We start from the raw sequence: 16,145 nt of genomic DNA on the forward strand, positions 1-16,145 counted from the left end.
AAGGAGATTTAACATAGAGGGAATTTAGACAATAAGCAACACAAAACATATCTTTAAAAACACAAATCTCAGAACAAGACTGAATAAGAATCTGCCTTACCTTACAATGAACTGTAAAATAAAGGTATTGTTTGTATACTATATGAAACGTAATTTCTCTAACTTAGAGATAATAGAAATATTTTCTATGACTATATTCTGTACTATATCAAGAATTAGTAAAAAACCACAGTGAGATATCACCCATTGGCCTTTAGGATGGCTACTATTAAAAAAAAAATAATAAAAATAACAAGTGTTGACGAGAATATGGAAAAACTGGAACCCTTGTGCACTGTTGGTGGGACTGTAAAATGGTGCAGCTGCTATGGAAAACAGTATGGTGGTTCCTCAGAAAATTAAAAATAGAATCACCATGTGGTCCAGGAATCCCGTTTCTGGGTATATATTCAAAACAATTGAAAATCAGGATTTCAAGGAGATATTTGCACTCACATGTTCATAGCAGCATTATTCACAGTAGTCAAATGGTGAAAGTAACCCAAGCATCCATGAACAGATGGATAGATAAACAAAATGTGGTATATACATACAGTGGAATATTACCTTTTTAAGTAATTATTTTATTACCTAAATTTTAAGTGGAATATATATTACCCTTTTAAGGTTCAGCCTTAAAAAGGAAGGCATAACCTTGAGGACATTATGGTAAATTAAATAAGGCAGTCACAGAAAGACAAATACTGTATGATTCCCCTTATACGAGGTATCTAGAAGATGTCAAATTCATAGAAGCAGAAAGGAGAACGGCGGCTTCAGGGGCTGGAGGGAGAACTGAGGAGTTGTTAAGGGGTATTATAGAGTTTCAGTTTTGCAACATAAAAAAGTTCTGAAGATCTATTGTACAACAATGTTAACATACTTAATACCACTTAACCATACACTTAAAAATGGCTCAGGTGATAAATTGTATGTTATGTGTTTTTTACATTTAAAAATAAAAATGTTTTTAAAAGCAAAAAAATTAGTAAAAAGCAAACCACTACATGCCTAATTACCACATAGAAGTTTAACTTCAAAGAATATATTCATAAAAATAATTTCTTAGTGTGTCTAATCTGCTATGAATTTATATTCCTAATTATCCTTTTTTTTTTTTTTTTTTTTTTTTTTGAGACAGAGTCTCTCTCTACAGGCCCGGCTGGAATGCAGTGAGTGGTGTGATCACGGCTTACTGCCGCCTCCATCTCCCAGGCTCAAGCAATCCTCCCACCTCAGCCACCAAAGTCCTGGGACTACATGCGTGCAGCACAATGCCCAGCTAATTTCTTAAATTTATTTTTTGTAGACACAGGGTCTCACTATGTTGTCCAGGCTGGTCTCAAACTCCTGGGCTCAAGCAGTCCTCCTGCCTCAGCCTCCCAATGTGCTGGGATTACAGGCATGAGCCGCTGCACTGGTTTAATTATCCACTATCTGATAAAAAGTTTTTCCTATTATATTTGCAATTTATACTATCAATGAACAGTACAATAAAATTTCAAAGCTAGGAGGGAACTCAGAAATGAGTAACCTGAGAACTAAGTTGTAGTTCTATCATTTTGAATGCTACTGCTATTATTATGCTGATATTTTTCATTCTACCAGAAAAATAAAATTAAAAGCGTATTGTTTTATATTAAATTTTTTCTTTTCTTTTTATGCTGGCCTCATTTTGAAAAGTTAGTACAATTCTCTTTAGTGCTAACTTGTAAAACATATGTAAAATTTCTTTCTCCTTTTAAAATCTGGCCCACTTGAATACGTTCTCATTTAATTAAAAAGGTAATCTATAACAGAAACCCCTTTGGTTGTCATATCTTTTGTTGACAATAGAGATGGTCTGGATCTCTTTATATTTCCAAAACTTGGGAGATTGGCTGGTGTACAGCAGGCATATAAATAATGACTGACGAGGATAATGCTGCAATTATTCAGCAAGCATTTTCTAAGTTGCTCTGATGTTTCAGGCACTGTACTATGTAGTAATGACTCAAAGTGGATCAAGACATGCATTCAGACCTCACAGAGCTCCTACAGGAACAGAGGAGACAGATTGCTCACGTGTGACAAGTTGCCGTGACAGAGATATCTGAAAGGGTTACGGAAGCACCAAGGAGAAGTGACTAATCCTGCCTGTGGGTCAAAGGAGACCTCACAGGGCAAGTGCCTCAAAATGTACTTCAGCAGTAAGACACAGACATGGTTTTGAGAAGCACCGATGAAGGCCCCAGGCACTAACGAAGGTTGGAAAACAGGAACTCTCACACTGGGAAATCAGAAACACACTTGACCATCATATTACATGCCTCTTAAACTCATCTACCAACGTTCCTTTTCTGAAGGAAAAACAAGGTCCCCTAGAACATCAGGAAACCTCCCATAAAGCCCCGTAAGCCCCTCAAACTTGTTACTATCCATAATCCTGGACCTTCTAAAATACTGACCTTTTGATTTCTCTCCCTTCTGGACTACTCGTCTCTAACCACAACCAGAATAATCACCCTAGAACATGATGCTTTTTTTTGAGATGGAGTCTCGCTCTGTTGCCCAGGCTGGAGTGCAGTGGTGCAATCTCGGCTCACCACAACTTCCGCCTCCCTTCAAGCAATTCTCCTGCCTCAGCCTTCCAAGTAGCTGGCACCAGAGGCACACATCGCCATGCCCGGCTAGCTTTTTTTTTTTTTTTTCATATTTTAGTAGAGACAGGGTTTCAACATGTTATGCAGGCTGGTCGTGAACTCCTGAGCTCAGGCAATCTGCCTGCCTCACCCTCCCAAAGTGCTGGGATTACAGGCGTGAGCCACCGCGCCCGGCCAGAACATGATGCTTTTATCAAGACATTCTGCCATTTAGGAATCTACTGGCCTCCCAGACCTTCTCATGGGCATGTAACAACGAGCCCTATTTCACTGCTCTGTAATTCAGACCACCTGTGTTAAGTCAGGCTCTGTAATGCCCTCTCCCAAATTGGCATGTCTTTGGACTTCTACTCATTTATCAAACTGCTTTCTGCCTAGATTGAATGGAAATTTTTCTTCAAGCCAGGTTCCAAACTCCCTGCCTGACCTAGTCCAATCTTACCTATGTAATGAAACTTCTTCCTGACTAAACAACAAACTTCCCTTTCTCTGAACTACCGAATTTTAACTCATCCAATTTAACACCTTAAGCAGTGCCTTGTCTTGTCTCTTTATCCAGGACTGTAACCCTTGTTTCCAGAGACAGGGGTGTTTAAAGACAGAAAGCATGTCAGCATATCCCACTTCACAGCAGCAACTATTTTAGTAATACTCACTCTTCTGACTGAAACTAAAATGAGGCAAGAGTGGTTATATGTTTCCAAGCAATTCCACTGTGGAGAGCTGGGAACCTGAAGCAAGCATAAGAACAGAAGCACCTAATGCGTAGAATAGAGACTGACACCTAAATCACCTAAATGTTGTCTGTGCCTCTAAGCAACAACAACAACAAAATAGCAACAATAGAAAAACCCTTCAACATGGAATTACGACATTAAAAACCCTTCAACATGGAATTACTCATACTATAGGAATACACAACGAATTTCCACTCATTTCCAAATGTAGTCTATTTGGCAGAGGTCACAATCAAAACTCTTAAAAAAAGGAGGAAGAAAAAAAACTAAGAAGTAAAAAAATAGCAGTAGATAATCACTTCCTAAAATAAACATTTCTGTTCACATGTTTTCCCCCTCAACTTCCTGCAAGAACTAGACTATCCCATTTTTAATGACCCTAAAATGTCATCTACTTACAAGAAGGGGAACGGAAAGTGAATGACACAATGTAAAGCATCTGCCAAAGCTACGAATGGGACTCCGTTCTTGCAGGAATGGCACACAACCCCAACCCAAAGTGGGAAACAGCAGCTACTGCTGGTCTCACCCATGGCCACTGGTATGTCCGTCCAGTTCAGGGCACATTTCTGTGTGCAGATCCCTTCCTCATTGAGTACCACGGTGAGATCATCCTGGCCCACAGCCACTTTTCCATCTGCCAGAGGTGCAACTAAGGGCTCCAGCTGTTTTCCTGTTGGGAAGAGCTCTTTGATAGACCCCTTTCCATCCACCTATAGGAAGAAACAGAGTGAGTCACCTAGCATTCCCCAGCCAGAGGCAGGAATACAGGCTGGAAAAATCCAGAGAGAACCCGAAACCTAGAGAAGCCAATAATATTCCTCGTTTGACATAAGAAAATGTTACGGAGTTCATTATAATAAGCTTTGTTATCACAATATAAAACCCGTTCTTTTGTTCTCTAATGCAAAGAAAAGCATCTAGCCTGGCAACTGACAATGCCAGGTGCTGGCGAGAATGCAGAGCAACTAAAACTCGCATTCACTGCTGGTGGGAATGCAAAATGGGGCAGCCTTTTTGTTTGGTGGTTTCTTATAAAGTTTAAGATACACTTACCATATGCCCCTTAAAGATACACTTACCATATGCCCCTTAAAGATACACTTACCATATGCCCCTTAAAGATACACTTACCATATGCCCCTTAAAGATACACTTACCATATGCCCCTTAAAGATACACTTACCATATGCCCCTTAAAGATACACTTACCATATGCCCCTTAAAGATACACTTATCATATGCCCCTTAAAGATACACTTATCATATGCCCCTTAAAGATACACTTATCATATGCCCCTTAAAGATACACTTATCATATGCCCCTTAAAGATACACTTATCATATGCCCCTTAAAGATACACTTATCATATGCCCCAGCAATCCCATTTCCAGGCATTTGCCCAGGAATGAAAATGTATGTTTACACAAACACTTGTATGCAAATGTCTTAGCAGCTTTATTCAAAATTGCTAAAAACTGAAAACAACTTTTTTTTTTTTTAATTGAGACAGAGTCTTGCTCTGACACCCAGGCTGGAGTGCAGTGGTGCAATCTCGGCTCACTGCAACCTCCGCCTCCTGGGTTCAAGCAATTCTCCTGCCTCAGCCTCCCAAGTAGCTAGAACTACAGGCGCCCGCCACCACACCAGGCTATTTTTTTATTTTTATTTTTAGTAGAGATGGGGTTCCACCGTGTTAGCCAGAATGGTCTCGATCTCCTGACCTCGTGATCCGCCCGCCTCCGCCTCCCAAAGTGCTGGGATTACAGGCGTGAGCCACTGCGCCCAGTGGAAAACAACTTTGTCCATCAACTGATGAATGGATAAACAAATATCCATGCCATAGACTACTACTCAGCTATGAAAAAGAATAAACTATTAACACGCACAACAACATGGATGAATCTCCAATGCATTCTGCTAAGGGAAAGAAGCCAGACTCAAAAGGTGACATGTTGTGTGATTCAATTTATATGACGTCTGGAAAACGCAAAGCTATAGGAGATGAAGAGCAGATGAGTAGTTACTACAGGTCTGGGAACAGAAGGAGAGGCTGACTTCAAAGGGGTAACACGAGGGAATGTTGGGGGGTGATGGTAGTGTTGTGAATCTTGATTGTGGCATTAGTCACATAAATCTAAGCATTTGTCAAAACACAGAACTGTACACCAAAAAAATACATTTTACTGTATGTAAATAAGTAATTTCTGAATAACCTGGTCCTAAGGCAAGATTTCCCACCCTGCAGGTGAGGTCAGCATCCCAGGTAGTCAGAGAACTGAGAGCCTTAACTCCAGCTTTTGCTGAGTTCCCTTACTCCTTGTGAGCTCTCTCACCATCTATAGGCCTAATTGCTATTTAGTCAGTTGCACAGCAGTGACTCCTTCTGGAGTCTGCAACTCTGATGCTGATAAAATTAGGATACTCAAATGATACAAAGACCGAACAAATATATTAACAAGGTAACAATGGGGCCGGGCATGGTGGCTGTAATCCCAGCACTTTGGGAGGCTGAGGAGGAGGGCTGTTTGAGCCCAGGAGTTTAAGACCAGCCTATGCAACATATTGCAACCCCATATCTACAAAAAATACAAAAATTAGCTGGCCACGGTGGTAGGCGTGTGTGATTCCAGCTACCTGGGAGGCTGAGGTGGGAGGATTGCTTGAGCCCAGGAGGCAGAGGTTGCAGTGAGCTAAGATCCTGCCACTGCACTCTAGCCTGGGTGACACAGGGAAACCCTGTCTAAAACAAACAAACAAACAAACAAACAAACAAACAAAAAAACAATGAAGAGCTCACCCAGTGGAAGACAGAGAGAAAAGCTTCTAGAATTGCCATGTCTGAATTACGAGTGGGGTATGAAGCTAAGAGATTTAGATTATTCAATGAAACGAACAGTGTATCAATCTTTTCTACATACAGTATGCATATTGGAGAAAAACAACATCATGGATATTTACAACTTATGTTATGAGAAAACACAGGTTATAAAACAATTGTATAACATGGTATTTTTACAAATAGGATGGAAGCTCATACACCAAAAAGTTGGCAGTGACTATTTCTGAGTGGGGGGACTATGGTTGATTTGTACTTCCTTTATCTCCTTATCTATATTTTCTGTAATAAACACTTGTGGCTTTTGAAATTTGAAAATCACTTTTAGTACAAAATATACAAAAAGATAGGAGGGCAGAAGACGAAACTCAAATTCTTAAAAATACTTAAGTTTATACTAAAATTAGTTTATAATTCCTGAGCACTGAAGAATTAGGATAGCAGTCCATGATGATCCACTGGGCAGAGGTAAGCAGCCTTCATTATTTGTCCAAATAGTCATGAATAAGACATCTTACTTATGAAAAGTGCTGAGCATGAATGATAACTACACATACAAATAACAAATCCTGTTATGCCAAAAGCTCTACTTAAAGTTGTCTCTTGACCTGGAGTTCGGAGCACATAATCATCTTCCCCAAGATAAACTCATGATATTTGCAAAATAATAAGGTTTTACCCGTATTAGGTAGTAGTCTCTCTTGAAACCCACACAAATAGAATTTTCACACCATGCCATGGACTTGGGCACATCTGGTACACTAAAGTCCCCCTGAAAAAAGAGAGCAAGGATCTGAATGAAATAAACATTTTTTTAAAAAATCATGACTTTCCTGTTATTCTGCAACCTCCATTCTGCAAAACAACCCTCGCCCTCACCGGGCACAATTCTACAGGCACAAGGCCAGGAAACCACCCTTAATAAAAATACAAGTCCATGAACTGGACAAAGTACATTTGGAAAAGGTGAAAACCCACTTTGAAATAAACCGACCTGTAGAAACACTGTAGACTCACATTACAAGTAAGCATCAACAAGCTCTCATGCACTTCATACCAAGAGTATTCATCTGTGTAGAACGACAAGACTGGAATCCTGAACTTCATTAGAACTGAGCTACTGCAGCAGTTCCTACTCAATCCATGGGCCAAGGAACAGAGGACTTACCTGCAATTCATGAAATTCCCTGTCCTTCCAGAAATAGAGCTGCAGCTTCTTCTTTACAGCCACACACATCCGTAACACCTCCTCACCGGTCTCTGTGTGCTGGGAGGAGACACGCAGAGCAAATGAAAATACAATGACTCTCCCTAACTGAGTGATGACTAAATTAGAGACTGTCTACCTTGAAATGGCTACCAGTCTGAAAATTCCCTGTGACACAGTCATCCTGCCAGGAAAGCTGCGCAGAACATCATTCTCTAAGATGCACTAAGAAACAAGTGACTGAGGAACACTTCCTCCCGAAGGGCTGCCAGCCAAAGACCACAGCACCAGCAAATCACATGGACATTCACAATTCAGAGGCGAAAATCCGGGGGCAGTCCTTCCCCTATATAACTCCTTTCCCCTTTTTTTCTCTTAAATGTTTCTTGCTCCTGGCAGTCAACGCATGCTGGGTCAGGCGTGACCATGTGCTAGTGACATCAAGCCCACTTTTACGCCTTTAAAGAGCAAGGAAAAGAATATTCCTAAGCATAAAATGATGCAGTGTCATTGTAGAACATAAATGCTAAAAAATGGTAAGTTGAGTAGAGGGGTGAGGCAGATTCCGAAGAATGCAAGAATGATAAATTGGCAAAAATAAAGAGAGAGGTCTTTTCTAAACAATGAAAAGTCTCTAATGACAAAGACCTCAGTGATCTGTTTAGAACAAGAGTCCATTTAATGTCTTATAATTGCCTTCATGATATTGTTACAGTCTTGCTTTCCCAATAATGGCTTGTCCAGGACAAGCTTTTTGTCCATGGTTAGTTGCCTCTTGCTGATAGCACTAGATTCTCATTAACCCACACACAGGGAACGCAAACGCTTCAACTTCACAATGCGCACCAATCGAGAAATTTCTCTAATACAATGAAATATTCTCTTTGGGCCAGACGTGGTGGCTCACACCTGTAATCCCAGCACTTTGGGAGGCCAAGGCAGGCGGATCACCTGAGGTCAGGAGTTCGAGACTAGCCTGGCCAACATGGTGAAACCCCATCTCTAATTTAAAAAATACAAAAAATAGCCGGACGTGGTGGTGCATGCCTGTAGTCCCAGCTACACAGGAGGCTGAGGCAAGAGAATCACTTGAGCCCAAGAGGTAGGGGTTGCAGTGAGCCAAGATCATGCCACTACACTGTAGCCTGGGCGACAGAACAGACTCCATCTTAGGGGAAAAAAAATGATCTTTGGAGTCTCCATTGGGTATGGATCATCAATGTTATTCTTCCCATCTAATGGTAGGAATGATGTAGGAAAAACTGTACTGATTAAAGCATAAAGCCAAATTTCATCTCGGGTAAACTTACCTGGAGGTCACACGTAAACAGTGATGCTCCCTTTGCCTTTGAAACCGTAGTGATTTGTTGAAATGTCAATAGGTCATGGACATAAATGTTATTTTCTGTTTGGGAGGAAGTATAACATCAGAATCAATGATCATAATTCTCTAGTAGAGCCATTATTGAGGCAAAAAAAGTAACTGTGTTAACATCTAGAAGAAGCAAATGGCAGATGTTGGCTGAAGATGTACCTTCAGTTTCACTAAGATGATTCATTCTCACCTATAACCAGCACAAAACATTTAAGAGGTCACCTGGTCTTCTAAACTTGGATATTTTCTTCCTCAAACATTTGAGCTTGGCCAGGCACGGTGGCTCATGCCTGTCATCCCAGCACTTTGGGAGGCCGAGACAGGCAGATCACTTGAGGTCAGGAGTTTGAGACGAGTCTGGGTAATATGGTGAAACCCTGTCTCTACTAAAAATACAAAAATTAGCTGGGCATGGTGGTGGGTGCCTGCAATCCCAGCTACTCGGGAGGCTGAAGCAGGAGAATTGCTTGAACCCAGGAGGCAGAGGCTGCTGTGAGCTGAGATCATGCCACTGTAACTTACCACATTGTATCGTGATTACTTCCTGTCATTTAGTCTTTGTAATCAGAACGTACATCTCAAAGATATCAATGATGTCTCACTGAACTTATTATCTCCAATGTCTAGTCCAGACTTTGCATAGAATAGGCTCAATAAATATTTGATCAATGAATGAATGAATGAATAAAGTGAGACTCCTTGGAGAGGAGAGTTCGAGTTTATGGAGGATGCTGCTGCCTTTATTACCCACGTACCCTGTCATACCAGGTTTGGAACACGTCTGTTCATTGTTAAGTAACCACTATCAAATTAACCATGAAAGGGTTAATCAGTCATATCTTTTCTTTTTAAACACAGGATACAAATGCAACTCCTTTTCTTACCTAACAAGCTGACCAGAATCTTAAACTGGGAAACCACATGGATCTGGAAAACAGCAAATCATGAGGTTCAATTAAACATTTCTGACAAGGTTTAGCAAATGTTCATTCAGCACTGAAAACGGACCATGGAGCCTATCCAGTTACAGGGCTCTCACTTATTTTTCTGGGCATTATAGTTTCTGTGATTATCATTTCTGCTTGTGAGAGAGGCTCAGGCACATGATATATGGGCAGAGACCCCTGGATAAATGGAAGGTCAAAGAGAAGAGGATTCAGAGTTAATAAATAACATTACCGGCCAGGCGCGGTGGCTCACGCCTGTAATCCCAGCATTTTGGGAGGCCAAGGCGGGTGGATCACGAGGTCAAGAGATCAAGACCATCCTGGCTAACACAGTGAAACCCTGTCTCTACTAAAAATACAAAAAATTAGCTGGGCGTGGTGGTGGGTGCCTGTAGCCCCAGCTACTTGGAAGGCTGAGGCAGGAGAATGGCATGAACCCAGGAGGCAGAGCTTGCAGTGAGCCGAGATCACGCCACTACACTCCAGCCTGCGTGACAGAGCGAGACTCTGCCTCAAAAAAAAAAAAAAAAAAACATACATACATAAATACATAAATAACATGACCAAAATTCTAGTTTGACGGGTCTCCTATAAGTCAAATATTCTTATAAGGACTGCCATCACTGCTTACCTGCTGAATCTTTTTGGAGAAGTTCTTATTGGATTTCTCTAGTGTCACTTCAAATCTGTTACAACCTATGGAAAAGAAATAAACATTGGAAGTTCCAAATACAGGGATACATATAAAAACCACTACTAGAAAAATACTGCTCCATACTGCTCTCCTACATAAATCTTTAGAAGTTCCTGAAAGACTAAAAATCAGAGATCTAAATAGCCGGCTGTCTTACGAGCACTCTAAGATGCTTTCAACTCCAGTTTTAGAGCGGAGCGTTTCATGCGCCTTCACTTGGCATCAGCAGAAAGGATCACACAAAGTTTACTGAAGCTGCAAGGTACTTGTGAGTCTGAAGATCTTATCTTGCATCATCAGTACCTTGGCAAAGTGTTCCACAAGGAAGAGTGTAAAAAGTAACAGTCAAATATAAGAGCCCAAGCCATGAAACCCAGCGCAAAGCATCCTCAGATCCAGACCAACTAATTTCCAGCAACTACTCTAAGTCCTGTATCATGGAGACAGAGCAAACACTCAAACCCATCTCCAGAGCTAAGGCAACTGAATGCATCTACACTTACTGCCACTTTCAGGTGATGCTACATCTGCTGGCACTGTTACAAAAAAGGGGAAGAAAGTTATATACCATACAAACATGTGAATTCAGCCTTGCTGGGGATGACAAAAATATTCAGCCTCAAAAGTCACCAATGAGTCAAAAAGAGAGTATCATCATCATCATCATCAGAGCAGCTATCACTAAGCAATAACTACATACTGGGTTCTGGGTTTAAAAATGTATACTTTTTTTTTCTGTAAACTCACAACTCCCGAGAAGTAGGTATTATTATTCCAAGCTCATATCTGAGGGCCCTGAGGGGTAAAGCAGTTAGGTAACAGCCAGTGAGGGAGCCTACAAGCAAACCCAGGCTGACTGTAAAGCCTGTGCTCTGAGCCCATGCCCTGCTACCTGCCTTCTAGTTCATGGACAGGATGCTCACACTGCTGACCTGAATTGTTCCCCACACCTAGCTCTGCCCTTGCCCTCTGGAAATCAGGGAGACTCTTTGGGGCAGCCATAAGAACTCATGTCACCAAAGCTGGTCTCACTTCTTCCATGCGTCCTTCAGTAGAGGGGATGAAGAAAGGGCCCTAAAGTTGCAGGGAGTGTGCCCTGGTATTCTGTTGTTACATTTCATGAGGAAAAAAACAATTCAGACACTTCCTACACTTCAAAGCGCCTTATTATTGCACTTAATAATTCTCCTTTTTTTTTTTTTTTTGAGACAGAGTATCATTCTGTTGCCCAGGCCAGAGTGCAGTGGTGCGATCTCAGCTTACTGCAACTTCCACCTCCTGGGTTCAAGCAATTCTTGTGCCCTCAGCCTCTGGAGTAGCTGGGATTACAGGCATGTGCCACCACGCCTGGCTAATTTTTATATTTTTAGTAGAGACGGGGTTTCACCATGTTCGCCAGGTTGGTCTTGAACTCTTGACCTCAGGCGATCCACCCACCTCGGCCTCCCAAAGTGCTGGGATTACAGGTGTGAGCCACTGCTCCAGGCCTATAATTCTCTTTACAAATAGAATTTTCTAAGGCAGAGATTCTTTTTTTTTTTTTTTTTTTTTGAGACGGAGTCTCGCTCTGTCGCCCAGGCTGGAGTGCAGTGGCCGGATCTCAGCTCACTGCAAGCTCCGCCTCCCGGGTCCACGCCATTCTCCTGCCTCAGCCTCCCGAGTAGCTGGGACTACAGGCGCCCGCCATCTCGCCCGGCTAATTTTTTGTATTTTTTAAGTGGAGACGGGGTTTCACTGTGTTAGCCAGGATGGTCTCGACCTCCTGACCTTGTGATCCGCCCGCCTCGGCCTCCCAAAGTGCTGGGATTACAGGCTTGAGCCACCGCGCCCGGCCAAGGCAGAGATTCTTAAACTTTTTTTTCTCCAAATCTTGATAATCTTAAAAATTACTGAGGACTTCAAAGAACTTTTCTGGGGATTATATACATGAATATTTACATTAGAAATTTAAATACATACATTTTAAAACATGTGGCCGGGCGCGGTGGCTCAAGCCTGTAATCCCAGCACTTTGGGAGGCCGAGACGGGCGGATCACGAGGTCAGGAGATCGAGACCATCCTGGCTAACACAGTGAAACCCCGTCTCTACTAAAAAAAATACAAAAAAAAAAAAAACTAGCCGGGCAAGGTGGCGGGCGCCTGTAGTCCCAGCTGCTCGGGAGGCCGAGGCAGGAGAATGGTGTAAACCCGGGAGGCGGAGCTTGCAGTGAGCTGAGATCCGGCCACTGTACTCCAGCCTGGACGACAGAGCGAGACTCCGTCTCAAAAAAAAAAAAAAAAACATGTATGTATTTAAAAACATACATACGTTTAAAAACATGTATGTATTAAAAAACAACAATAACCCCATAAGAACCCACATCTGCTTCTGCATTTAATCTGTTTTGATAATTTAATTTGTTTTGGCTGAAGTATATGATAAAAAAATCTGTCCTCATATAGATATACAGTTGAAAAGGGAAAAGTACTTTAATAGATTTTTCAGATTATTCTTTGACACTATACCAACACTTAACAAATGTAATTTCTCGTAAAGTGAAATCTCATACTTGTCAATGAACTTTTCATTTTTTGTCACGTCAAAAAACATTGGTCTACCTTACACTTTGAATGTATCTTTTACTCACACATGATTTTAAAACTTCATGCATTCGTCATCTGGAAAATGTTGGTTTACTGAGTTATGCAGATTTTCCAATCGAGACCTACATTTCATTATAGGATGTTAAAAAATGACACTCATTATTATCACCCCCAATCTCATCAGAAAAAATCTTTAATTATGGAGAAGCTGTCACACTCAGGGGGGTGAACACAAGTTTTCCACAATTCTATTTTTTTCTTGAAAGCTCTAACTTCATTGTTCACAACAAATACTGCCAGTTGTTTACCTTAAAGTAACAGATTCCCTTTGCTCATTAAAAAAAAAAAAAAAAAAAAAAAACCTGCCAAATATCCAAATGGTCTGAAAAAACCACAACCTGTCATTCTTCAAACAAACACAACACTCCATGAAAAAAGTAGCCAGTTTAGCTCATAACTCAATCACACAAGCATTTTTTCCTCAAGACAGCCATCGGACTTCACACCTTAGCACACAGCAGAAGTACTGTATGTGTACTTCTCATATCACAAGAGATTGCTAAAAAGATGTGTTGCCAAAAGTCAAAATACAATAAAAATAACAACTTTTACTGCCTAACCAAGAACATTCTTAAGTGAAACTAGCTTTCTCACACACACACACACAACTGGCCGGGCGTGGTGGTTCACGACTGTAATCCCCACACTTTGGGAGGCCGAGACAGGTGGGTCACCTGAGGTCAGGAGTTCAAGAACAGCCTGGCCAACATGGTGAAATCCTGTCTCTACTAAAAACACAAAAATTAGCCATGTGTGGTGGTGGGTACCTGTAATCCCAGTTACTCAGGAGGCTGAAGCACGAGAATTGCTTGAACCTGGGAGGGGGAGGTTGCAGTGAGCTGAGAATGTGCCACTGTATTCCAGCTTAGGTGACAAGAGTGAAATTTCGTCTCAAAAAAAAAAAAAGAAAGAAAAAACAACAACAACCCATCACTTGAGGCACGGAGTTTGAGGCCACCCTGGGCAACAAGAGACACCTCATCTTTATGAGAAGTAAAACCTATCTGGGCACATTGGTGTGTGCTGGTGGTCCTAGCTGCTTGAGAGGCTGAGGCGGGAGGATCGCCTGAGCCTAGGAGTTACAGGTTGCAGTGAGTCACGATTGCGCCACAGGACTCTAGTCTGAGTGACAGAGTGAGACCATCTCAAACAAACAAACAAACAAACAAACAAAAACGCATGGTGAGCCCATGGTGAGAATTACACAATGACTATTAGTACAGCCTGGTACCACTTTTTTTTTCTTGTTTTTTTAAAGTCTCTATTTGAAGTTAGGTGCTACTGTTCTGATTTGTGTTCAGGTGCCCACCAGTTTTAATCACCATTCCTTTTGCACCATCATTGTAAATGTCAATACAGTGGGGAAAAAAAAAAAACAATGAAATGTTTCAGTGTTTTTGCAAACTTGGTTTTGTCCTTGTAGGTCCTCTGAAAGGATCTTGGGGATCCCCAGGGGTCTAGAGACCACACTTTGAGAACGCTTCTCAGCACGACTGAAATAAACCTTGAGTTGTAAAGGCCTCAGACATGAACTAATCTAACCCCTCTCAGTTCAAGATAAGAGTAGACTGGGCTGGGCACAGTGGCTCACGCCTGTAATCCCAGCACTTTGGGAGGCTGAGGCGGGCGGATCACTTGAGGTCAGGAATTCCAGACCAGCCTGGCCAAGATGGTGAAACCCTGTCTCTAAAAAAATACAAAAATTAGCTGGGCATGGTGGCACACATCTGTAGTCCCAGAACTTTGGGAGGCTGAGATGGGCAGATTACTTGAGCCTAGGAATTCAAGTCCAGCCTGGGCAATCTGGCGAAACCCCATCTCTACAAAAGAGACAAAAATGGGTCGGGCATGTTGGTGTGTGCCTGTGGTCCCAGCTACCTGGGAGGCTGAGGTGGGAGGATGTTTTGAACCCAGGAGGTTGAGGCTACAGTGAGCCAGGATAGCGCCACTACACTCCAGCCTAGGCAACAGAGTAAGACCCTGTCTCAAAAAATAAAGGAGTAAAATGAAGCCTAGAGATGTCTGTTGAGAAATGTTTATACTCATGTTTGAGAATTAACCAATTAAAAAGACATTTACTGAACAATTACTAGGCTAGACATATCAGAGGATAAAAATGTCACTGGCTCAACTGAGCTCCCGGGAAATGACTCAGATCAGATCAGAGCCCACGATCCCTAGCCCTGGTCTTTTCTTGACCCTATTATCCCCTCCCTTTCCTCAGAAAGACAGTCTACCCATAGACCTATTTAGGCTTGAAATACCTCAAATCTAGAAACCAAACTAACCCTAGAACTTATTCACACAGGCCCAGGTCTATTTCTGGCCCACACCAGGCCAGAGCTGGGCCAGAACTAAACTGTTCACCAAGAGTATAGGGAAAAATGACATTTCTTGAAGAAAAAGTTTCAAATCAGAGTTTGATTTCCTAATTGTCTTATATTTAGGCTACCTATGGAGAAACTGAGGCCCAGGAACATTAACTAATTTGTCAAAGTTGACATGATAAAATGATCACAGAGCAAGGAATAGTCGCCACCGGGGTTCCAAGCCAGATTAACGCTCATATTACCAGTTTAGGTCTGAAAGTAGAGAGTCAAAAAACAGTTGTTGAATGCTGAATAAGATAAGCATTTTTAGCTTTAAAATTAAAATGTGAGCTTAATTTTAAAATTATAGACCAGGTAAATATCACAGAATGCAAATATTTTGGCTCTGAGAACTAAAAAAAAAAATTTTTTTTGAGACAAGGTCTGTTGCTAAGGCTGGAGAGCAATGGTGCGATCACAGCTCACTGCAGCCTCAACCTCCTGGGCTCAAGCAATCCTCTCAGCTCAGCCTCCACAGCAGCTGGAATTACAAGCACGTGCCACCACATCCAGCTAATTTTTAGTAGAGAGGGTGTCGCTATGTTGCCCAGGCTGGTCTCAAACTCCTGGCCTCAAACATTCCTCCCACTTCAGTCTCCCAAAGTGCTGAGATTATAGGCATGAGCCACTTCACCTAGCCAAGAATTAAAA

The 16,145-nt window shown here is 41.8% G+C and overlaps 1 protein-coding gene across 1 annotated transcript in view; it reads right to left on the minus strand.

The window, feature by feature from the left end:
* Positions 1 to 16,145, minus strand: part of VPS39 (VPS39 subunit of HOPS complex) — a 48,785-nt gene that overhangs the window by 22,619 nt on the left and 10,021 nt on the right. Inside the window, exons 3-8 of the mRNA XM_010367029.2 lie at positions 10,419 to 10,483; positions 9,725 to 9,767; positions 8,776 to 8,870; positions 7,427 to 7,525; positions 6,938 to 7,030; positions 3,948 to 4,131 (exon numbers count right to left, since the gene is read on the minus strand). Coding sequence (XP_010365331.1) covers positions 3,948 to 4,131; positions 6,938 to 7,030; positions 7,427 to 7,525; positions 8,776 to 8,870; positions 9,725 to 9,767; positions 10,419 to 10,483 — 579 coding nt within the window. The remainder of the gene's footprint in view (positions 1 to 3,947; positions 4,132 to 6,937; positions 7,031 to 7,426; positions 7,526 to 8,775; positions 8,871 to 9,724; positions 9,768 to 10,418; positions 10,484 to 16,145) is intronic.

Source organism: Rhinopithecus roxellana, chromosome 5 (genome assembly GCF_007565055.1).
Source record: "Rhinopithecus roxellana isolate Shanxi Qingling chromosome 5, ASM756505v1, whole genome shotgun sequence".
NCBI lineage: Eukaryota > Metazoa > Chordata > Mammalia > Primates > Cercopithecidae > Rhinopithecus > Rhinopithecus roxellana.